At 35.0% G+C, this 22735-nt stretch overlaps 5 protein-coding genes across 11 annotated transcripts; 3 read left to right on the forward strand and 2 right to left on the reverse strand.

Moving 5' to 3' along the window:
- Positions 1 to 65: 65 nt before the first annotated feature.
- LOC100678692 lies at positions 66 to 5985 on the reverse strand. Of its 4 annotated transcripts, none has more exons than XM_031932539.2 (6): positions 5361 to 5817; positions 4768 to 4930; positions 4348 to 4685; positions 3841 to 4037; positions 3427 to 3582; positions 66 to 3353 (listed from the first exon to the last, which is right to left on the reverse strand). In XM_031932539.2, the coding sequence occupies exons 4-6, from the start codon at positions 4018 to 4020 to the stop codon at positions 1569 to 1571; spliced, it is 2121 nt and encodes a 706-aa protein (XP_031788399.1). In that variant the 5' UTR covers positions 4021 to 4037; positions 4348 to 4685; positions 4768 to 4930; positions 5361 to 5817; the 3' UTR covers positions 66 to 1568. The 4 variants fall into 4 exon arrangements, with proteins under 4 accessions (XP_031788399.1, XP_032457013.1, XP_008215988.1 ...); XM_032601122.1 differs by having other exon boundaries at positions 4768 to 5169; positions 5361 to 5639; XM_008217766.4 differs by having other exon boundaries at positions 4563 to 4685; positions 5361 to 5473.
- A 139-nt stretch (positions 5986 to 6124) lies between these two features.
- On the forward strand, positions 6125 to 13613 carry LOC100679336. Of its 4 annotated transcripts, none has more exons than XM_032601116.1 (9): positions 6125 to 6696; positions 6777 to 7120; positions 7183 to 8752; positions 8829 to 9063; positions 9288 to 9397; positions 9474 to 9720; positions 9814 to 10018; positions 10103 to 10304; positions 10382 to 11959. In XM_032601116.1, exons 2-9 carry the CDS (start codon positions 6852 to 6854, stop codon positions 11957 to 11959), a joined length of 4416 nt encoding a protein of 1471 aa, XP_032457007.1. In that variant the 5' UTR covers positions 6125 to 6696; positions 6777 to 6851. The 4 variants fall into 4 exon arrangements, with proteins under 4 accessions (XP_032457007.1, XP_031788395.1, XP_031788396.1 ...); XM_031932535.2 differs by having other exon boundaries at positions 6125 to 6264; positions 6450 to 7120; XM_031932536.1 differs by having other exon boundaries at positions 6125 to 6264; positions 6450 to 7120; positions 7186 to 8752.
- Positions 13614 to 14043: 430 nt separating this feature from the next.
- LOC100124260 (retinoblastoma-binding protein 5 homolog) lies at positions 14044 to 16544 on the forward strand. The gene is made up of 7 exons (XM_001608251.6): positions 14044 to 14568; positions 14647 to 14672; positions 14741 to 14913; positions 14988 to 15216; positions 15294 to 15749; positions 15826 to 16234; positions 16308 to 16544. Exons 1-7 carry the CDS (start codon positions 14550 to 14552, stop codon positions 16391 to 16393), a joined length of 1398 nt encoding a protein of 465 aa, XP_001608301.1. The 5' UTR covers positions 14044 to 14549; the 3' UTR covers positions 16394 to 16544.
- A 299-nt stretch (positions 16545 to 16843) lies between these two features.
- On the forward strand, positions 16844 to 19541 carry LOC100124261 (translation initiation factor eIF-2B subunit epsilon). Its single transcript, XM_001608134.6, has 2 exons — positions 16844 to 17841; positions 17928 to 19541. Exons 1-2 carry the CDS (start codon positions 17116 to 17118, stop codon positions 19266 to 19268), a joined length of 2067 nt encoding a protein of 688 aa, XP_001608184.1. The 5' UTR covers positions 16844 to 17115; the 3' UTR covers positions 19269 to 19541.
- LOC100116313 (T-complex protein 1 subunit theta) lies at positions 19081 to 22685 on the reverse strand. Its single transcript, XM_016990258.3, has 6 exons — positions 22256 to 22685; positions 21597 to 21899; positions 21210 to 21509; positions 20778 to 21137; positions 19753 to 20193; positions 19081 to 19675 (listed from the first exon to the last, which is right to left on the reverse strand). The coding sequence occupies exons 1-6, from the start codon at positions 22313 to 22315 to the stop codon at positions 19481 to 19483; spliced, it is 1659 nt and encodes a 552-aa protein (XP_016845747.1). The 5' UTR covers positions 22316 to 22685; the 3' UTR covers positions 19081 to 19480.
- Positions 22686 to 22735: the final 50 nt, after the last annotated feature.

Here is a 22735-nt window from a genome sequence, read left to right on the forward strand (position 1 = left end):
TCCTAATAATATTCGTATGAAGCTTATTTACTATAAATATTGTTGGGAAAGATGATGGACTCGGATTTACAGCAATATAAAATTTTATTAAAAAAATATTTGTAACATTCTTCGTACTTCTGTAAATTGTGATGATGACAACTTGAATAACGATAAATATAATAAAATAATAAAATAGAAATAATAATAATGAAAATGAAAATCATAGAACAATCTTATAGTACACTGAAGCGTCACACATTGTTCGCTTGCTTACTTAAATACTAAATATATAAATTTTAATCACTTAAATTTAAATGTACATACATATGATTTGACAAAATAATAATTACTGTACATCAATGTTTAACAACAAATCTATAGCGAAAAGAAGAGTAACACTCGTGATTGGTTAGTAGTACCATCAACATTAACTCAGCCACTGGGAAAATATATGTATGTTACATTGTACAAACTTACTTGTTACAATAATCACAAGATGAGACCACATACATAAACGGCATGCGTCGTGTTTTCAACAAAGATGCAATGATTCTCCAACAACCCAAAATGACGCAATTGTACTGAATCAGACCTCCATCAAACCTTTCTTACACTTCCTAGCATTACTGATTTAACGAATTTTACTTGAAACATTGAAAAGTTGCGAAAATCAAAAGGCAGTACAAGTTTTTTTACTTCTAACTCGAAGATTGCCCGTTATTGTTAAAAGATTAAATCCTTTAAAACAACTTAAATTACTTTTCAAAGATTTTTTTCAAATTACATAGATTGATTTAAAAATGTAGAATGGCCTTCTGTTATCAAGTAGGCACTCTTTATTTATGTGTAATTGTTTCGTTGATTAAAATTTTATAAAATCACTGACAGTATTAATTGTAGTCCATGTCAAAAGTTGCTTTTTCAAGTATTGTTTGAAATATCAATTTTTCTAGATAATTTAAAAATATATATTATCACCAATTATTTTAATACTGATTTTTAAAAAAGCAATATTATAACACTCTTTCAATTTTACATTTTATCTCAATACAAGTATTGGTGTTAAGTACATTGAGATGTTGCAAATTTTTGACACATAAGATCACGTCCAACATCATTTCTGTTAAAAGAGTTTGATAAATTGTAAATATTATGTCTCTTATTTTTTTTTTAAATCGTGTTCAGACTCGATAAGAGGTTTTATTCTGAGATAAGCAAAAAATACAAATGTTACGTAAGACGTTTCATTGTGATGATCTACTTTATACTGTTGAAACAGATATTAGATTTCAAAATAATTTTACAAATTTAATAATTGAGTGTCTTACAAAAAAACCGTTTAGATCGGAAAATTTTGAAATAAACTTTTATCCAATTTTAAACCACTACGGATGAACATTTTTTTACAATTTCATAAATTAATCGTTGCACGTATACTGCTAGTTAATTTTATAAAAAAAAAAAAACAAAAAAAAATCAACCCTAAAAAACTTTACAAAATAAATCAGAAGTGTCTCTTTTTTGCCACTTACAACAGCCGTATCTGGCAAAAAATCTAAGGCTACATAATAAGCAGGCCAAGTAAACTATGGCCTTCCGCTAACAGTAGTAGTCTGTCCTAAACTAGCGGCTCCATCGGATAAAGACCTTTTTCGTGGTCGAGAGCACTGTGGAGACGTTCTTATTTGAATATGACAAACTGCACTAGCATTTTCATTCACTACACACTCGTTGGTGTTTAGTTTCTTGGCAGTTGAAGGAACATCTTGATGGGCTGGCGAAGCTTTCCGTTTGAAGATATTCGAGTCCTGCTTGGTGGCTACAGACGACCTTGTCTTGCGAGGTTGGTGATCCACTGTGGCTTGCATTCTCTCTAACGCCGCTCTGAGAGGTAGTAGACCTACTGCAAACGGGATCTCTGTACTGGGCGAGTACTCCAAGAATTCCTCGCTGATCTCGCCATCCTCGGCTATGTCCGACATGTCGCCCCACAACGCTCGATTGACTGACGCCGTCGTGTTCGTTTTTACAAATTCGCTCGCGTGATGATTGTCGGTGGGTTCTACTTTCTCCAAATTCACAGGATTGTTTAATTTCTCTACTGTCTTTGGCCTGCTGACAATCTCTTTTTCGCTCTTTGTCAGATGATTTTTCGTACTGCATCGACTAACGATTTTCGATGCCTTGCGAAGAGGTCGCGAATGTCCCCTTCTCGTTGATTGAGTTGGTAGATCAATGACTTTAACTGTAGGAACTCTGCGCTCTAGTTCTTTATTTTTACGCTTTGTTCTAGAGAGTAACTTTATATCCGAGGATGGCTGCTTTTTCTTATCATCGTGAAGTTTCGATTTTGACCTTCGAGAATAAGATTGTTCGCTTTCTTGAGGATTCAAGCGGTTGCTTCTTCTGAGCTTCTCTGGGGGCCTTTCTTCTCGCTTTCTATCGTTATCTTTGTCGTCTTCTACTGCAGCTAAGCGAGTTTGTGTATTCAAGATTTCGTAACTACTTGAAGGGCAAAAATCGCTTAATGAACAACCTACTATAGATTGTATACTTTCGCTACTAAAGCTTAAAAGATGATAATCTGTAATTTCCGTGTCTAAATTCGTCTGCAGAGTCACTGCAGGAGCCTCGTTGTTCGAAGATTCCTCTATTAAATCAATGCGATTAGGTGATAGGGACTGAGGTAGAGCTTTTTCGAAATGTGCGTATCTCTTTGAAGTGTTATCACCGTTAACCTTGCGTTTTTTGTGCGTGTACACCTTGGAACACTGCCCTACTTGGTTGACCTCGTTATCTGTACATTCAGGGGATAAATAAACTTGCGAGCGTTCTTCGTCCTTTTCACAGCCATTATTCACGAAATCAAAGCATCTCTCGTACAGGTTCGGTTCAGAATCCTTCTCGCAGTTCTCCGAGTCAAGAGTTGATGAACCGGTTTCCGATTCTATAGATTTTTCTCGGAGGTTTTGTCGTAACGCGTTGTCGCTGATTATTTGGCCATTTCGGTGTAAGGAGGAATAAGGAGCACTTTTGCTTTTTACACAGTCTCTCCTGTCTTGAATAATACTACAAGATTCCTCGTACAAATAGTGATCATTTGGACTGTCAGACAAGTTGCCGGAATTTTCTTCGAGGTAGTTTCTGTCAGATTCACTGTCACTGCTTTCAGTGGCATCGAAGGCGGATTCGCTGTTACCAGCGTGTTTGTTGCTAAAACTTACACGAATACCATCGTCTTGGTTATTTATTAGTCCATTTACACGGCCGGCACCCGACATATCTTTTGATAGGTATTCCCCTTCATTATCATTGTGGTCTGGAGTATGCAATCCTACCATTTTTTCCACAAGAGATTCCAACTCTTTGACCTATAAACAATGACATATGGTTAAAAACGAAATTTTTCTGAACTTTTTAACTTGACTTGTAATTTCAACAAACCTTAAAGAACCTTGCTGCTTCTAGAAGTGATGGCAAATAAATGTAGGACACTGTGGTCTCTCCACAGTACATGAATTCTATCATGGCTTTTAATACACTAAAGCTTAAATCGCTAAGATGTACAGTTGGTTCTGGGCCAGCATCTTTCAACATATCCTGATAAAAAATAAAAATGTCTTTATTAGTCGTTACACATGAAGCACTTTTTACAAAATTGTAACTTTTGCAGACAATATGTTTGTTTCTCTCTTTTTTTTTTAATATTGATGAGTCAATCAGACTTGATTAAAATATATTGCTTGAAGGTCAAATCTTGGCTAGCTTTAATACATAGTAGTGCCCTCGATTAGATCATGTATTTATTCGAATCGGCTGTGCTGTGCCACATTAATGTGTAATCAGAAAAACATTTACCTCAAAATAAAGGCTGCATGAAGCAAGCACAAGTTTGTGAACTCTCAATTTCTGTTCTTCACACAAAAGTGTAACGTCAACCAAAGTCTGCTGGGTCAGAAGTTTACTAAATCTTTCTGTGACATAAGCTGCATGGCCAGGCCATTGCAGCACGTAATCATCATTAGCGCTCTCCACCATGATCAATACTGTTTTATCTGAAAGTAAAAAAGGAAATATTTACAAAATTGAATACAATCCACTTAGAGTTTGTATTTATATTGTTACATGCAGTTAAAATATCAGGGTAATATTCTTATTCTTCGAGCAATCTTGCTTAAACGATGTGTGTCAAGCATTAAATGGAAATAAGAAGAAAGTAAAACTAAAAGTAGCACTTGAAAATAAATTGATACACACAAGATTAATAATGTGATCTATTAATATCCTATGCTTGAAACTCTAATAAAATATTCTTTTGATGAAAATATTTGTCAAGTTAGGCTGGGATGTTATTTATATAATGACCTTTTTGCTGGTTTCTAAAAATCCAAATAGCTTTTTTAGAAAGCTATTAAAAGTCTTTTTTATCACCAGTGATTACTTGAAAATGAAAAAATGTGCGTTTCAATCGTAAGCAGATTCACGTTGTCCGTTTGAAGAAAAACCAAGTGATTTGCAATTTTGCCTGATTATGTGTCAGTGTAACACAATTCCAATATGTCGAAAGATGTGCTGCATACTTTATGATAATGTATTTTTAACACTGGGGCCGCTACTCCAACAATGGTCATGGAACTGGATGATGGTCTGTCCTGAATTTGGGAAATGCATTGTCGCGAAGCAAGCTGGCACTGAGCGAGTACCTAGAAGAAAGGGTCAGACACATCCATTGGTAGACATGTTAAATTTAACTTGAAGAGAGCAGAACTTTCACTATCCACAGACCAGACACTCTTTCAACAGATGCTTTCTAGACAGCAGGGAGGGCATCCAGATGAAGCGCACATCGGCGGACAAGAGGAAGCGAACTAAACTCGGGCGTTGACGATGGCATCCTCGAGCTGCTGAGCTGCCTCTGGCGCTCAGGGCCGGACATGGCCGCGGAAGCCTTAGAAAGTAAACAAGAAGCATTAGAGCCGCTGGATGCGCTTGACGAAGACGACGAAAATAAACGCTTGGGTAACGCGCGGAGAGCGATCTCTCGCAGCTCTGTCTCGGAAGATTCCGTATTTTTCCTCCTACGGAACGTAGGCAGCAGCCCCGCATCTAAGTATATTCGCTGATGTAGCAGCCTGCAGTCCATCTCTCTCTTCCGAGCGCCGCAGCTTGTGATGTGCCTGATGCGATCTGTGCAGTCTCGCACCGAAAAATGAAAAAAGACACAAAAAAGGTGTCTGGAGGCCAGTACTTATACTTAGTATGGGAGAGAGCGTCTGATGGATCCGCGCGCGCGCGCGCGCGCGAGAAAGACAGAGAGTCAGTGCAGAAACAGGATAGAGAAAGGAATTATATAGGGACTACTAATCGTTCGCACTCACCAGGTTCTCGACGACGACGACGATGGCGATGCCTTGAGCGTTTGTCAGAGGTTGAAGAACTGGACAGCCAGTGTTGGTGCAGGGCTGGCGCAAACCACCGCAGAACAGATGATCTTCTCTTGAATAACGAAGCGTATGCGAGCAATTTTCCTCGATGCTGAGGATAGCTGCTGGGGCGAGTTTCTCCTAAGCGGACGCATTAATCGGGCCGCTGCGACAGCTTCTCGCGAACGTCGACGTCTCCGTAAGAACATGAGAGCACGGGATTGTGCGAGAACTGCTACTTTAACTCGCTGCTGCTGCTGCTGCTGCTTTTGCCACTATAAGTACTGCTGTCTCGAGCCGGGGCCACGATATACGTCAGTCAGATCCAGTGTGTATGTGTGACTTACGATCACGCTTACGCTGCTGTGCTGCTATACTCAAAATTCGGCCATGTTAAAAGCACTTTCCTCGAGAAACCACCGCGAACAATGCTCGCGAAGCATCGCGAGTATAGGTATCGCTCGCGACCAGTGTGTGACGATCGTCGCATTTTTTTCGTTCTTGCTATCTCTGTCTTTGTCGCACTCATGGCCTTTGTATGGCCAACTGCGCGTCTGCTCACGTATACGTGAGCCACTGGTGGCTGAATGCAGAAACTACGTGATTTCGAAGTGGACGTGGACGTGGAGGGGGATGCGCGCATAATTCTCGCTGTGTTGAAGTCGCGTTCGGCGTTGAAGACTGAAACTCTCGGTCGATATTAAGTATATGTATAGAGTTTGGAATTTCTGACTTGCCGATCAATTGCGAGAGTCTGCGGATGTCTCATCAGATGGCGGACTGGAGGGACTTTTGAAAAAGTAGCAATAAAAGTCGTCAGAATAATGATATTTCGTCGAGTAATTACAATTTTTCCAAGGTATCGAATACTTTGCCGTTTTCATGACGTGTCATTTTATTCTTGTTCTATACTCTATTTTACCCTAAAAAGTGAGGGCGAGCGCAATATTTTTATTGTCATGTCATATTATTATTATTATAGCTACATGTAATATTATTTATTAAATTTTGTTATCCAGTATATTGCTATAAAAATCCGAACAGATACAATAACGAAAACGGTGTTGATGGCTACTTACATATCAGTATAGAAGAGACAAGCTGAGGGAGCGAGACAGAGAGAGAGAGAGAGAGAGAGAGTGATATATAGAGATCAAGAGAGACGGATCGCAAGTCGAGCGCGCGCGCAGGCCATATAGCCCCAGGTATACTTATAGCAGTCAACAACAAAACCCGAGGACTCGGCCAAGAGTTGAGACAAGTTGAAAGCTCAAGAGCTTGAAAGCTCCGAGTAAGTACGATCCAGCCGAATCTCCGAGAGACGCTCGTGCAACGAGAGTAACATTAACGCGTGTATGACTATATGTCTAGTCCGTGAGCTGCGACTCGACTGATCCTTGAAGCCGCGCTTGCAGTCTATGTGTTGATCCAGTGGGATATGTAGGCATGCCGAAGAAAAGTACGAGACATGCACATGTGCGGCAAACGGCGTCGTCGGCAACGGCCGTGGCAACAGCAGCGGCGGCGACGGCTACGGCGTCACTGGATTCTGCCGGCTCGGAACCCCTCGAAAAACCAAATAAGCGTCATCGCAGTGTGCACATCGGCCCAAAAAACGGTCGCCGTTGGCTTTCCCTCAAAAAGCGTCTGGGCCTGCCTACCGACGATGATCTCGTTGTCTATCTCCTCGACTTGGCAGAATCAATTACAGAAAGGTGAGCCTGGCTTTTTTTTTACTTAGTTCTTCATCACCGTTGAGTTCTCTTTGATTTTCCAGAAGGGGTGAGATCCAGTGTGCGGTGGAAAAGCAGGTAGTTGCCCCAACAGAGATTAGTAGTGATATGCATGAAAGGCCACGACGCAGTCAAAGAAAAATTGCTGCTGCAGAAGAGTCTCTCAAAAATGACAAGTCAGAGAAGCTGAATAAAGCTGTCAACTCGACAGCTAATGAGGACAAGATTATCCAACAGGATTCTAAATCATGCTCAAAATCTTGTTCGCGAACTAGTAAAGTGAAACGACATGAAAAAAAGGCCAGGCATCACAAGCGCAAGAAAAAGAAACGTCAGAAAATCCAAGATTTGAAAAATCTACTTACTCTGGAGAACAAGATATCAAATAATAGTTTTTGGCAATTTGATTCTGAAAGTGATACTGAAAAGTGCTGTACAGATCTACAAGACAATTTTATTTCACAAACAATCACTGACCAATCTTCAAAAGATTTTGATCTTGAAGATTCTAATAGTAAGATGGAAACTTGCAAAAAATTACCTCATGATACAAGTGCAGAAACAATTTCCTCTGAGGTCAATAGGACTAATGAATTTATTGATCACAATCTTGTGCACCAAACTTGTGTTCAGGAACAAATTGACATAAGGACAATACAAAGTCTTGATTCTCAAGAACTACAGGTACAAAGTAAATTGAATAAGCCCTCAGTAGATTCGCTAGAACCAAATCAATCATCAGTCGAAAATTCAACCTCAAACTCTCCGAATGAAATGGACTTAAAAAGTACACAAACTACAGAATATTCAAATTTGGCTAATAAACATAAACGTTCCAAGCGAGAAGCTAATGAAACTTATGATCTTTCTGAAGGATTGGATACAAGTTATTCTGATGACTCAAAGTCAATAACTTATAAACCTGATAAAAAAAGACACAAAAGTGGAGACCATCAAAATAAAAAACATCATGATGTTCGTAAAGCTCCTCAAGATGGAATAATAACTGGTGATGAGAGCCAAGATTTCTTGAATTGTGCTAATAATCCAATAACTTGTGCTAATCCTGCACCTGATGATAGCACACTACCAACTCAAGCAATGATTGGAAGCTCTCAAGTAGAGCCTCCACGGTTAGCCATCAAGATCAAATTGTGTCAGGAATGCAATAGTCGACATTTACAAGATGCATGTCCTTTAACAGAGCCTCAATATACCATTAAAGATTCAATATCACTTGAACAATGGGTTCAAAAGCATGATAGAAATTCAGAGGCAATGAAAGCTTTCAATTCCAATGATCCTATGTCTCAAGGCTATGGCAGTCATGCTGATGATGGGTTTGATTCCGAAGAAGAAGTATCAGAACAGTACAAATCAAAAATTAAGAGAGAATGTGAGGAAAAGCAGCAGACTGTTGATGTTAATAGACCTCTTTACGCACGTGACTCTTTACCTGATTGTTTGGATTTCAAATTGTCCAACACAGATCATGGTCTTGGTGTGTTTGTAAAAAATCTTGTACCAATGTATGCACAACTGGGCCCATTGATTGGAAAAACTGTTCAAGAAATGGACATACCCGATGATTTTTCAATGAGGCACATTTGGGAGGTATGACAGTTTTATTATTATTATAAATTCAATAGTCAAGTAAGAAATTTATATTCATATACAATACAAATTCTAGGTTGATATCAACAATAAAACCATGTATATAAGTACTACAAATCCATTAACTAGTAATTGGATTCGTTACGTTAGACCAGCTGAAACTAAAGAAGATAGAAATGTAGCACTGATTAGCAAGAATGGAGAACTTTTTCTAGTCACAACTAAAAGTCTGATTACAGGAACTGAGTTGACTTATTGGTCGGACTCTCAATCCACAGCGTGGACACGAAAAAATAAAGTTGATAAGACAAGTGAGAATTTTATAAATAACACAAATGTTAAAACTTGACTGAACCATCAGAAATTTTCCTACGTATTATTTTATTCTTGTTATTTACTTGCTCCATATCATGTTTTATTTATTTTCTTTTTTTTTAATTTTTTTCTACATTGCACTATCAATATATTCTATAGATCATACCATTTTTCCTAATATATTGTCAAATTTTTAATTGCCATTAATAACGATTTTCAGATTGTGGAGGATGTAATTTAAATTTCACTCATCCTATATACTATCGTCTACATTGCTGTATTTTTCACGATACTAATTACAGTCTTACAATAAGAAAATATCATTGCAAAGTAAATGTGAATGAGATTGTTGTTTTTATATCACATTACGAGATACATATATTTTTTTAAATATTCTTTTTTCTAGGTTTGTGGTGCAGCAGTTTTGGGTAAAGATAATATTATGAAACATGCAGCTCAACTCCATGCAGGGCGTGGTGCATATCAATGTCAGTACTGTAAAAAATTCTTTTTGAGGCTCAATTACCTTGAGATGCATAGAACATACGGATGTTCACAAAACCCTCAAAGATCTAGACCATTATGTGACTTTTGTGGACGTAAATTTTGTCAACCTCAGAAACTCAAGGTTCACATCAAGAGAATGCATAGTGGTAATTAAATTTTGTTTTTTTTATGACTACCTCCCTAATAGAACTATAACTTATATAAATTTCTTGCATTAATTATTTGAAATTAATTTTTAGATATGTCTGAAGTATTAAGGGAATTTCAATGTAAATTATGTCTAAAACTTCTTGGATCTCGCGCCGCTCTTCAGCGTCACATGAAAGAAGTACACCACAAAGATGTAGTTGGAGCGGCTACTTGCGATCGTTGTGGCAAAATGTTTCAAAATAAAAGTAATTTAAAAATACACATGTTAACCCATAGTGGAGTTAAGCCTTTCAAGTATGTCATAATTTGAGCATTTTTGTGAATAATTATTATATCTTGTCCATTGTCAATTTGTATCCAATTTAATACTTCTTCTAGATGTAAAGAGAATGGTTGTAAAGCTGCCTTCACGACAAAACAGTGCCTACAATTTCATTATAAAAAAGTGCATGGACTCAGTGAAGAAAAAATGCCGAAAATTGAACGCTCAGTAGCTTATACTTTTGATGCTTATAGCGGTGGTTTAGTTGAAGATGCTGGAAGAGGAAAAACTCCAAAATTTAATGCAAGTAGTGCACAGGTAAGAGATCGATAAAACGATAAAAATCTCAATAATTATTTCTTATTTGAGTTAAAAATAAAATTTGTCTTTTAAAGGAAAACAGCGATAGTTTAGCATCGTTTGACGAGTGTAGCAGTGAAAACAATAACGCTGCCTTTGCTGCTGATATACCTTGCAGTAGTAACAGTAGCTCTAGTAAACAGTTGAAGGAATGTGAAGAATCAAATCATCAGATATCTGTGGTTGTTCCTAGCAATGCAGAATCGCAATCAGCAGTGGAAAGTGCTGAATCGGATGTTGATCTTTACGGGTCGTCACGCATTTCGAATAAAGATAATAAAAAATGGATAAGCGAATTTGACCCAGCTCCTAGTACACCACCAGCGACTTCTTCAACTGATATTTATAGCTTTCATGAAAATAAAAGAGATGAGGAAAAAATTCATTCATCTAATCCAAGTTTAATGGATGACTCTACTAAACTTGGTTTAAGCATGTACCGAAGAACCGAAAGCGCAAATGCCAGCCTCCTAGTCGAGGCAGCACTTGATGCAGCTGAGAGAGAGATTGGTGCAGTATCTAGTCCTATTTTAGAAGATAGCGATCGCGAAGGTAATTTGTATTCTATCACAAATGAGCTTGATTTTAAAACAACTTGCTCACAAAATCAAGTAGTGCAAAGATCGCCAGAAGGTGGTCATCTAGATTCTTACATGCAAAATGAACTTGTCACTACATCGCCAGAAACCAATACACATGCAAGACATACACCACCTGGCCATATGCATTTAGATTATCATATTCATAGGCCTATTGAGTACATCAATACAACAGGTAGAGCGCATAATATCGAGCAGTACCTTGATCAGCAAGAGGTTCAACGTGTTATACATGTTTCTCAAGAGGTCCCAACATCTCCTTCTCGGTATCAAGAAATCCCTCATCCTCATTCTCATTCCCACTCTCATGCTCACTCTCTTTCTCTTACTCAGACACATCCTCATACACATCCTCACCATCACCAAATTACAACTGATGCTCTCTCTGATGATGAAGGAGATTCAGTTGCTCAAAATTTAAGCTTACCTATTAAGGATAAAAGTTTGCAGCAGCTTGATTTAACCAAGTATGATGGGCTTGAAAGTGAATTCTCTGTAGTTAATAGAGAAAGAGTTAGATTTGAACCTCTTATAGTGCAATCTACGGCTGATCAGGGATTAGATATGTCAGCTAGAGGATTTCAACATACATTTGGATCCCAAGCACAAAATAGCAGTCATAATCATCACCATCACCACCACCATCATCATCAATTGTATGAAATGAATGAACGAGAACGACAGGGTGTTGATTTAAGTCGAACTTCTGCATGTATGCCTTCACCACCATATCCTCCTCATCCTTATCCTCATCCTTATTCTCACGTTGACGTGCCAAGAGTTGTTAGCTTAGAATCAACTTCAAGATCTCATCATTTACACACGTCTGTCTCTCGGATAATTACTACAAGTCCTCAACCAGCAAATTCTTTGACATCACACATTGTATCAGAGGGTCTTGAAACTCGTATTCTATCTCCACCACCTTCGATGCCTACATACAATACTACATACTCGGTTGGCCCACCTTATCATACTTCCAGACCAGGATATCACTATTCTGGATATTATTAAGGTAAACAAAGACAATTTTTTACTGTATCTTCATCATCCTTCATAATCGCGATGAGAAAAACATGTTACATAAGCCCATTTTCAAGTATTTGTTCAGTCCTTATATAATTTGGTTTTCACAAATAACTTGTAATATCATTAAAGGCCTACAATAAATTTATTATTAGTTCGGTATCCATATGCCATTGAGGACTGTTATTGATTACTTGAGTTACAAATTGTATCGAAGTGAAATCTGAAATATTTTCTGCGATTTTACGAAAAAAAAAATCCAGAACATTATGTGACATTAATTAAGATATATGAATTTTTTTATTTAGAAAACCACTTAGTTTGTTAAAAATCTAGCATTTCATTTCAAGATTTAAATTTATTTATTTTGTTTTTCTTTATAAAATTTGTTGGTAAGTTATGAAAAATTGAAGAAAATTAACTCAAATTGGGATGAATTAGTTTTAGTTAAAAATTTATTGGTTCTTAGATGTTAAATAATTAAAGGATGAAAGTATTTATAAGCATAATATGTAACAAGTATCATTTTATTTATGTATGCATATTTATATTTTTACAATTGATCAGCCTAAAAATAATTATAAACAAGTAATATCCAATAGAGTTATGCAGCAATAATGTTAATATATTTATTTCTTCTAGTCATTAGTCTTATACTCGATATTTGGATTGTTAATAATTTTGTAGTGCATGAAATATATATATATATATATATATATATATATATATATATATATTATTATTGACGGATAGGTGGCTGCGGGAACATCGCCCGTGCAATGCGCCCATACAAAAATGTGATTGAATTACCGAAAACTAATTTTTTTTTTTAAATTTGTTGTAAATCGTCCGCATAAGAGTTAGTTTCAAGGTTCTTATTTAAAATGTTAAAAATTGTTCACGTGCAATAGAACATTTCAGTATATATTTCATGATCTACAGTTTATTGATGATTCGAAAAATAAATTTAGATTGACAAATTATAAGTATGAAAGTTGTATTAAACTTTTAAGATATAGCCATGAAATTATTATCTTTATTTATATTGTAAATCGTTGTTTTTTATACTTACTAGTCTAAATTTTGTTTTTATTGTTCAATGTGAATGTGTATAAAAATCGCTGTAATTATACAAACAAACTTTTTTTTTATATATGTAATGAAAGTAAAAAATGTTAAATATGTACTTTTTTTAAAATCGCAAATCACACTTCTTCCATCATTAAAAAGTAATTATAATTTCATAACCAAAGATGTAATTTATACAGGACTTGTGCCAACTATTGATTACTTAAATTATTTATACCCAAGTATCTACTTATTTATTATTATATTATGTAATGAAAGAGCGTCGAATAGTAATTTTGTAGTCAAGGCTATTTTTTATAATCAGTTAGTATTGTATTATAAATATAGAGATACTACATAACTTTGTCTAATTGCATGAATGAAGATTGCATTAAGCATCTTTAAATATATAATGAATTTTATTAAATTGGAAATCAAGTATTAAAAATCAAATGAAATTTAAACGTACCAAGAGTTTTAATCAAATACAATCTACCACCACATGTGTATTGTACTTGAAAATTAAATAGGAACATGTAATTGTTTTTCTAGATTTAGACTCGTGATTGATGAACAAGACATGGAAAAAAGTACAAGATACATATATATATATATATATATACATATATTGCAAGTATGCATACCTATATATTTTTCCAAGTATTGTTTTAAATTTATTATCTAATTTATTTGCGATCCATATTAATACTTTATTTCAATATAAATGTATAGATTTAGAATACCATATGAAATGTGAAGCGCATTATATCAAATACTATTTTATATAGTTTCCGTTTATACCTGAAATCTCCTTTTTGTAAAAAAAATATTATCATAACGAATAACGATCTATTATTAAATATTTTATGTATACTATTGTGTTATATATTTTATTTTACATTTTTTTTAGATTTGCTAATAAAAATGCGATAATTTTTAATTTAAAATATTCTTTTATTTTATAAATTGTTAATTCCTGATGATAGAGTAATCAAATACTAGTCTTTCCTACTTTAGAAGTTAGAAATGTAATTTCCCGCAAAATTTGCAGTCGCCCATGTGAGACGTCACATTACCGTCACGTGACGCAATCTGCATAAAAGAACATCTGATGTAAATATTTCAAGTTTGGCACATATAATGAGCGTTATAGAGCGTAAAATAAAAGCAGTTTAATTTAATTGAACCGATTTAACTGCAATATTATTATTTTTTCAATTAAGAGAGCCTTATACCACGTTTGATTGTAATTTACATAACCTAAGACAGTATATAAGTATTATATTTTACCTATTATAATAAATATCACAAAAACAGGCTAAAATTTTTACCAAGTTACAAGGGTTGTATTATTTATTGTTTCATTCAGTATTATTAATTTTTTCACGTAAACCATATTTCTTGATGTTTATACCAAGTTAAATATCATTGAGATTTTTCTGAAGCAATGTTTACAAAATAGGTTATTTTAATGCTTTTATTACTTGGTGGGTGATAATAAAAATAAACAATGAATTTAGAACTTTTAGGTAAGTCGCATTTTTACAAAAGTATGTTGACTTGATTCTGTATACATACTTACAAATGTTTATTTTCATTTTTCACAGAATCTTTTGGGCAAAACTATCCCGAGGTAAGCAAACTTTTCCAAAAGTATTTACAAAATGAGATCTAGCGTTGGTAATTTGTTGGTTTTTTTAGGATAATGATGGAACATTAGATTGTATCTCTCTTGCTGTAACATGTACATTTAACAAGAGAGGTACTTTACTGGCTGTTGGTTGTAATGATGGAAGAATTGTGATTTGGGATTTTTTAACAAGAGGCATTGCAAAAATTATCAGTGCTCATGTTCATCCTGTATGCTCATTGAGGTATAATGTCAAGTTTATACTGTACATAATGCTTAATCATATAATTTTGTTTATATTTATATCTTACTGTCTAGTTGGTCTAGAAACGGTCACAAGTTGCTTAGCGCTTCAACTGATAATAATGTGTGTATATGGGATGTATTGACTGGCGAATGCGAACAAAAATATAGATTTCCATCTCCTATTTTAAAAGTACAATTTCATCCAAGAAATTGGACTAAATTTTTGGTATGTCCAATGAGGCATGCAGCTGTTATGGTAGATATCCAAGGCACCCATCAAGTTATACCACTTGACCAAGATGTAAGCAGACTAATCAAAACTTGAACTTAAAGGAAGATTTTATTCATTTCATTGAACTGTATGCATACTTCTTTCAGAGTGATTTGAACATTGTTGCTTCGTTCAACAGACGTGGTGATTACATCTTTACAGGAAATGGTAGAGGAAGAATTCTAGTTTTGGATGTAGAATCGTGTACAGTTAAAGCATCTTTCAAAATATCACAAGGAACTGCTAGTAATACAGCTGTCAAGAGTATCGAATTTGCACGCCGTGGTTCATGCTTCTTAGTAAATACTGCTGACCGAGTTATTCGAGTGTATGATAGTGCTGAAGTATTAGCTTGTGGACAAGATGGACAACCTGAACCCATACAAAAGCTGCAAGATCTTGTCAATAAAACAACATGGAAAAAATGCTGTTTTTCTGGAGATGGAGAATATGTTTGTGCTGGATCTGCTAGACAGCATGCTTTATATATATGGGAAAAAAGTGTAGGAAATTTGCAAAAAATTTTGCATGGTACAAAGGGAGAACTATTACTTGATGTTGTGGTAAAGTAATATTCACTTGATTTTTACCTGGACTTGCTTATTGGTTTTTTTATTACATGGTATATTTGTATTACAGTGGCATCCAGTTAGACCTATTATTGCTTCAATATCATCTGGAGTAGTTTCAATATGGGCACAAAATCAAGTAGAAAATTGGTCAGCTTTTGCACCAGATTTCAAAGAACTTGATGAAAATGTTGAATATGAAGAACGTGAAAGTGAATTTGATATTAGTGATGAAGATAAATCAGTTGTGCAAGGTGAGGAAGCTCAAGATGAAGAAGTAGAAGTAGATGTGGCAGCTATTGATAGAGTTGCAGCTTTCTGCAGTTCAGATGAAGAAACTGAAGATCCAGAATCTTTACAGTTCATACCTATATCGCCTGAAGTTGAAGATGATCAAGAAACTCAACCTGTATCTCATGAAATACCTACGAAAAAACACAGATTTCATGATATTGATTTGAAAGGAGCGCCAACTGACGGTAATTATCCTTTTCTTAATTATTCTCGGTCATCAGTGCAAATCTAGTTTAATTGAATTATTTTTTGTTCCAGTAACTCATCCATTGTTTAATAAAGGAAAGGATAAACCAGCTGCTAAAAAAGGAAGACCAAGATTAGAACATAGAAAAGGAAAATAGGATTAAAATGTTTGCACCATTGAATGAATAAATTAACTGGTTTAGTTTAAATCAAATTTTAAGACTGACATTTTTCTCTGTATGAAAAATGTATACATGAAAAATAAATTTTTAAATTTATATCAAATATCTCAATAAAAAATGTTATTTAAATCATTTTTATAATTAAAAATTTTTGTTGTTATGAAAATACATCAAAGTTATAGGCATTAATACTCAATTGTAATTATAAAGTTACAATCATAAACTTTATAATGAAATAGAAGAATTTGTCGTACTCTAAATTAAAAAAATTTAATTAATTTATTTACTTACAATATCAATATTATAAGGCGGGCGTTATACGTCACATGCAATAATTGAGCTAATATACATATAGTGGTATTATAGTGGTATTATAGTGGTATATATCTATTGCATACTTTTATAGCTTACTATATCTATATATAGGTATATGTACGCATTTGTGTAGTGTGTGCAATAAATGCGGCGGTTCACATCATCGAACGGTCAACTCAGATCTCGAATTCTTATATAGTGACATGATTAATTTGATTAAAAATAGTTGCAAACTATTTTATCGAAATTTTTAAAGGAAAACTAAAGAATACTTTTTCTTTGATCAATTACAACAGATAGATTACAGTATTTTAAAGTGCCTGGAGTGCTTGTTTAGGTTAAACATTGCGTCAAACATATAGTCTAAACAGAAGGTAAACAATATGTCTATCAACTCGAAAAAGGAAGCCAAAAACAGTAGTTACGGGAACCAGGAAAGTCTTCAAGCTATAGTATTTGCTGACGATTTTATTCACGAATTGAAACCTTCAGAAGAAGTCTATCCCAGCATATTGTTACCCATAGTGACTGCTCCACTATTTGACTATTTACTAGAAACTTTGGTCCGTTCAAGGGTACAGCAAGTTTTTTTGTATTGCAGTAGTCATGTTGAAAAGCTTAAAGAGTTAATTGATTTGAAGAAGCATTTTCAAGATGAGAATTTAATCATAACCCCTATTTTTTCTGATGGGTGCAGGTCACTCGGAGACGCTCTCAGAGACATTGACACCAAAGGTTGTATAAGGGGTGATTTTATTTTGATACGTGGCACAGCTTTTGCTAATGTTGACTTACGTACCCTAATGGATTTACACAAACTGCGAAAAGAAAAAGATAAGAATACTGCAATGACCATGATTTTCAGAAATCTAGGTAACGTCAAAGATTCTGCTCTAAAATCAGAGTCTAGTTTAGTGGTTTCAAATGCCAATACAAGAAAACTCTTACATTATAAAAAGTTTGCTCAGAATGAGAAAAAAATTGATCTTGAACTTCAATGGTTTTTGGAACATGATAAAATTCACATTGATACTGCCTTATTTGATACAAGAATCTACATGTGTTCTCAATCAGTACTTCCACTGTTTGCTGATAACTTTGACTTTCAGGTAACAATAAACAGAGTATTTTTCCTTAAATTATCAATTCATTTTCAATCTGTGTTAAAATTCAAGATACATGATTTTATTTTTAGACAATGGAGGACTTTATCCGTGGTGTTTTAATTAATGAAGAATTTTTGGATTCAAGAATTTATTGGGAGCCATTAGCATCACCAACATATGCATTGCCTATTAGTTCATGGAAAGCATACCAGATTTTATGCAGAGATATTTTGCAACGTCAATGCTATCCTTTGGCTCCAGATACTTTGCCGTTATCACTACGATATTTTATTTATATGTCCAGAAGTACCTACAAACATCATGCTGCAACATTATCAAAAGGTTGCACTTTGCACAGTGAATCGATTGTTGGTGAAAATAGTACATTAGGAGAGAATTCATTTATTCAAAGATCAGTTATAGGTTCCAACTGTACAATAGGGATAAATGTTCAGATTAATAATTCTTATATTATTTCGAATTCTCTAATCAAAGATGACTGTGTTATTAATAATAGCATAGTATTTCCAAATTGTACATTGGAAAAAGGTACAAAATTAAATGCTTCTATATTAGCACCAAATATTACATGCAAAGGAGATCATGTAAATGAATTTATTAGAATTGATAATGACGGTAATGTAGTGATTAAAAAGAAAGAGTTACATTTAGATGATAATGATAATGACTTTTCCACTGTTCTTGCTGAGGATGATTGTGATGAGGACAGTGATTGCGACGCATCATCCACATCATCAATTTCATCAGCTTGGTCTTCGCCATCATCAAGAGATTCAGCTCTACCTCCAGTTCTTCAAGATGACAATGAAATGTTTTTGTCTGAAGTTGTTGACAGTTTACTGCGTGGCTATCAAGATAAACTCAAGTGTGAAAACTTGATTTTAGAAGTGAATTCTTCAAGATATGCCTATAATGTAAGCATTCGTCAAGTTTCATACAACGTGATTAAAGCCATTTTAAGTTTACCATCTTTACATTATACATCAACAACTAATAACAGTTCAAATCTTAACCTTCAGTCTGTTGAATATCAGAGAATTTTAAAAGCTATGTTAAACTACTTCAAACCTATAATTAGTAATTACATAAAAACTGAAAATGCTCAGGAAGATTGTTTACGTGCTATAGAAGATGTTGCTTACACCAATCAAGATTTTATTGTACTATATGCTCAAAATTTGCTACATTTTTTCTATGATAATGAGATTTTGTCAGAAGAAAAGATTATGGAATGGTTTGAACAAGACTGTAATGGTGATAATGATGGTATGGATGAATATTACAACAACGTTGATGATGTAAAACAACAAGAGAGCAAGCAAAATGTAGCTAAAGCTATTAGAGCAGCTGTATTACCATTTGTAAACTGGTTAAAAGAAGCTGAGGAAGATTCATCAGACTCATCATAGATTCAAAATTGAAGCCAAATTTTTTTTCTATCAAGTATATTTCCAGGGAATTTGATTGTACATATAAATGTAAAAGATGTATAAATATTAGTTATTTTTTCATAGAAATAAATCTTTTTTATTAAAAAAGAAAATTAACGATTGTTGCTTGAATAATTGATGAATAGCAAAATACAAAATGAATTGTGTCCAGATAAAGCGTGTTATTATTTTTATGATTCATCATCACTATTTGCTTTTCCTGCTCTAGGTTTTGGTCCACCAGCTCGTTTAGCCATGATAATTTGATCGATTTTTAGAATAGTGCATGCAGCGTTAACGGCATATTTAATAGCCCACAGTTTTGTTAGATATAAATCCAGTATTCCAGCTTTCTCTGCATCTACAATTGTTGCAACTCCAGTGCTCTGAAAAATAAAATAATTTTTTATTGCAGTTTGATTATATTTTTTACAATAAAAATTAATATATTTCTTGGTATTACCTCGATATCAAAACCATGATTAACCTTTCCTTCTTTATGAGCAGCATAAAGTTTTGATAAGAGCTCCTGAGCTTGGGTTCCGCTGTTTTCTGATAAAGTTTTCGGAAAGACTTCAAGAGCTGTAGAGAATTTTCGAACAGCATATTGTTCTAGACCAGGAATAGTGTCTGCAAATGCTGAAATTCTAGAAGCCAATTCTATTTCAGTTGCCCCTGCACCAGGTAAGAAACGTCCATCTCGAGTGATAGCTTTAAAAGTGTTCACTCCATCATCAATAGCTCTTTCAATGTCATCCATATAGTTATCTGTTGAACCTCGTACAATGACAGTGCTAATACGGCTTTCTTGACCATGAAGTTGGAAAACTACTACATTTGTGTCTCCCAATTCATCTACATGAACTGTATCAGCATATCCCAATTCTTCTTTGCTTGGTTGAATCTAGAAATATATGAATGGTGTCAGTGAAAATTCCAATAGCAAATGCAGCTCTTAAGCTTGAAATTAATAAAATATAATTTATAGCACAGTGTGGCTAAAATCCGCTGTTAAGTCACGCCTATCTGTGACTAAAGTATTCTTTTTTTGCACCGTGTTTATCACACTCGCTACGCTCGTGCGCTAACCTCACGATGCAAATAAGGACTACTTTAGTGACGAATAGGCGAGACTTGCGGACTTTAGCAGTCTGTGCTATAAAATTTTATACGATACTCTTGACTTAAATGGTTCAGTTTTACAAGGCGCTTAGCGTCCTCGCTACGCTCGGGTGCTAACTGCGCCGTGTAAAAAAGAACCATTTAAGTCACACGTATCGTAATGTACTATTACGTGCCAGCGGCCGGGAAGTGTCATTTCCAACCTTTCTGGGCATATAAAATCACTTAAGCACAACGACCACGAATAAAGAATGCTGAGATCGCATATTTGCCATCCTCGGCTTCGCCTCGGTACGGCAGTACACATGCGATCTGAGACATTCTTTATTATCCCAGTTTCGATACGTGATATACCATTGTTCTTACCAATTTAGGCAATGCTGTTGCTCCTATCGCTTTGCATAGTCGTCTCAAGTCAAATTTGCTAGGAATACGAACAGCCATCATGTTGTACTTATTAACATAGTAAAGTGCCATGTCACCAAATTTACCGCCAGATACAACAACAGTTGCTCCACTATCAGCAATAGCTTTTATTTGCGATTCTAACAGAGACTCTTCTCCGCGCGAAAAATTCATCAATTCGTCTGCAGATTTTATAAGTACTGTTCCCTTGGTTTCGGTCTGTGTGATGTCTACAGCACAAGTGTAAACGGCAATTTTGGCATTCAAAACCTTGGTCAATTCTCCTTCCACTTGCCTTTTGAACACCATTCCTTGCACCACCTAAAATAAAATTCAAGTTTTATTTTTCATGCTTATTAGCAATGAAATTCTATATAAGAAAAATGTGTATACCTGGGAAGAATGCAATCCCGAGCCCAAGATTTTGCAAACTCTGACATTGTCAACAGCAAAAGTAGTTTTGATGTTGGAAGCATTTGCAGGTAAAATAGATGTACAAGCTTTACAAACTAATTCCGTAATGAAATCTTCTTTTCCATATTGTTTGCTCATTATGGAAGTTTTTATACCTGCCTTTATTTGTTCAATATCTTTGTGATCTTTAGCTTCATGAACAACTAACTTGGGTAGCTCTTCCAATGCCTTTTCCAAAGCAATTTCATAGCCCTCTACTATCTCGGATGTTGTGATTCCCTGCAATAAATATCGACAGTAAATACCAATGCACGCATACATTTGTGTATTTTTGTCCTCTGTTGTAATTTGTTTTTTAACTCATACCAAACGCAATAGTTCTTCAGCTGCTTCCAGCAATGAACCAGCAAAAATGATAACAAAGTTTGTACCATCTCCAACTTCTGCTTCTTGCATCTCAGATGCAAGAACTAATAGTTTTGCAGCTGGATGTTCAACATCCAATTCCTTGATAATTGTAGCGGCATCGCTAGTTACAAATAGCTTTTCCAAGTGATTGATAACCATTTTGTTCATGCCATTAGGTCCATAGGCAGTGCGCACAGACTGTGCAAACTGTTTGCAAGCTGTGATATTACGATAAACTGCTTCTTCTAATCCAGAAAAGTACTGAAATTAAAAAAATAAGAACATCGTTACTTGATGATAGGAAGATGTGCAAAATTGGTTGTTATTCAAGTGACAATGTATATTGGACAAAAAATAAGAAGGGCGAACTTGAAAAACAATAATAAAACAATAAGGTGAGCTATTGATTGTACTTGACGAGGGTGAAAAAGCTTGGGTTAGTCTACATTGTAGGCTTGTCAGTCTCGAATTCACGAAATATCCATAAATGGTAAGGATATAGCGGCGCCTACATCTGCGTGCGTGCGGTAAAGAGCACATGTTCTGACCAGCCGAAAGAACGTATAAACGACGACTATAATTGCATGTCGCACTGATAAAAAAAGTTAAATACTCACGCGAACACCATCCTTAAGCATTTGAGATACGCCGGGAGCTTTTGGTACGTGTAAAGCCATCTTTGTATATTAAATAAATGCAGTTTTGTCAAACGATTTTAATACTGACTAAACGAAAGAAAGGTTTGGGAGTTTGGGCGCTGCCAAGGAGACCAGTGACTGTAGAAGATGGAGAACACGAGACCGCACCACGCGAGCTCTGTTACTGCTGCCATCTACACCATTTATGATCATTCGCTTACCTATACATATGTATTGACTTTATTTACTAAATTCACAATTATTCGCGTATTAGTCGTCAAATCAATACAAATTTTATGCGAATCTAAAAACGAGAAGATAAATGAAATATTCACTTTTAATAATTAATTATGTGGGAGGAATAATAAGAAAAAACCTACAACATATCATATGCAGGTGGCGCTTACCAATGTCAAGATAATAAGTTGTAGCTCCAATTCTATACGAGTAAGTACTTGT

Source organism: Nasonia vitripennis, chromosome 5 (assembly GCF_009193385.2).
Source record: "Nasonia vitripennis strain AsymCx chromosome 5, Nvit_psr_1.1, whole genome shotgun sequence".
Taxonomy (NCBI): Eukaryota; Metazoa; Arthropoda; class Insecta; order Hymenoptera; family Pteromalidae; genus Nasonia; species Nasonia vitripennis.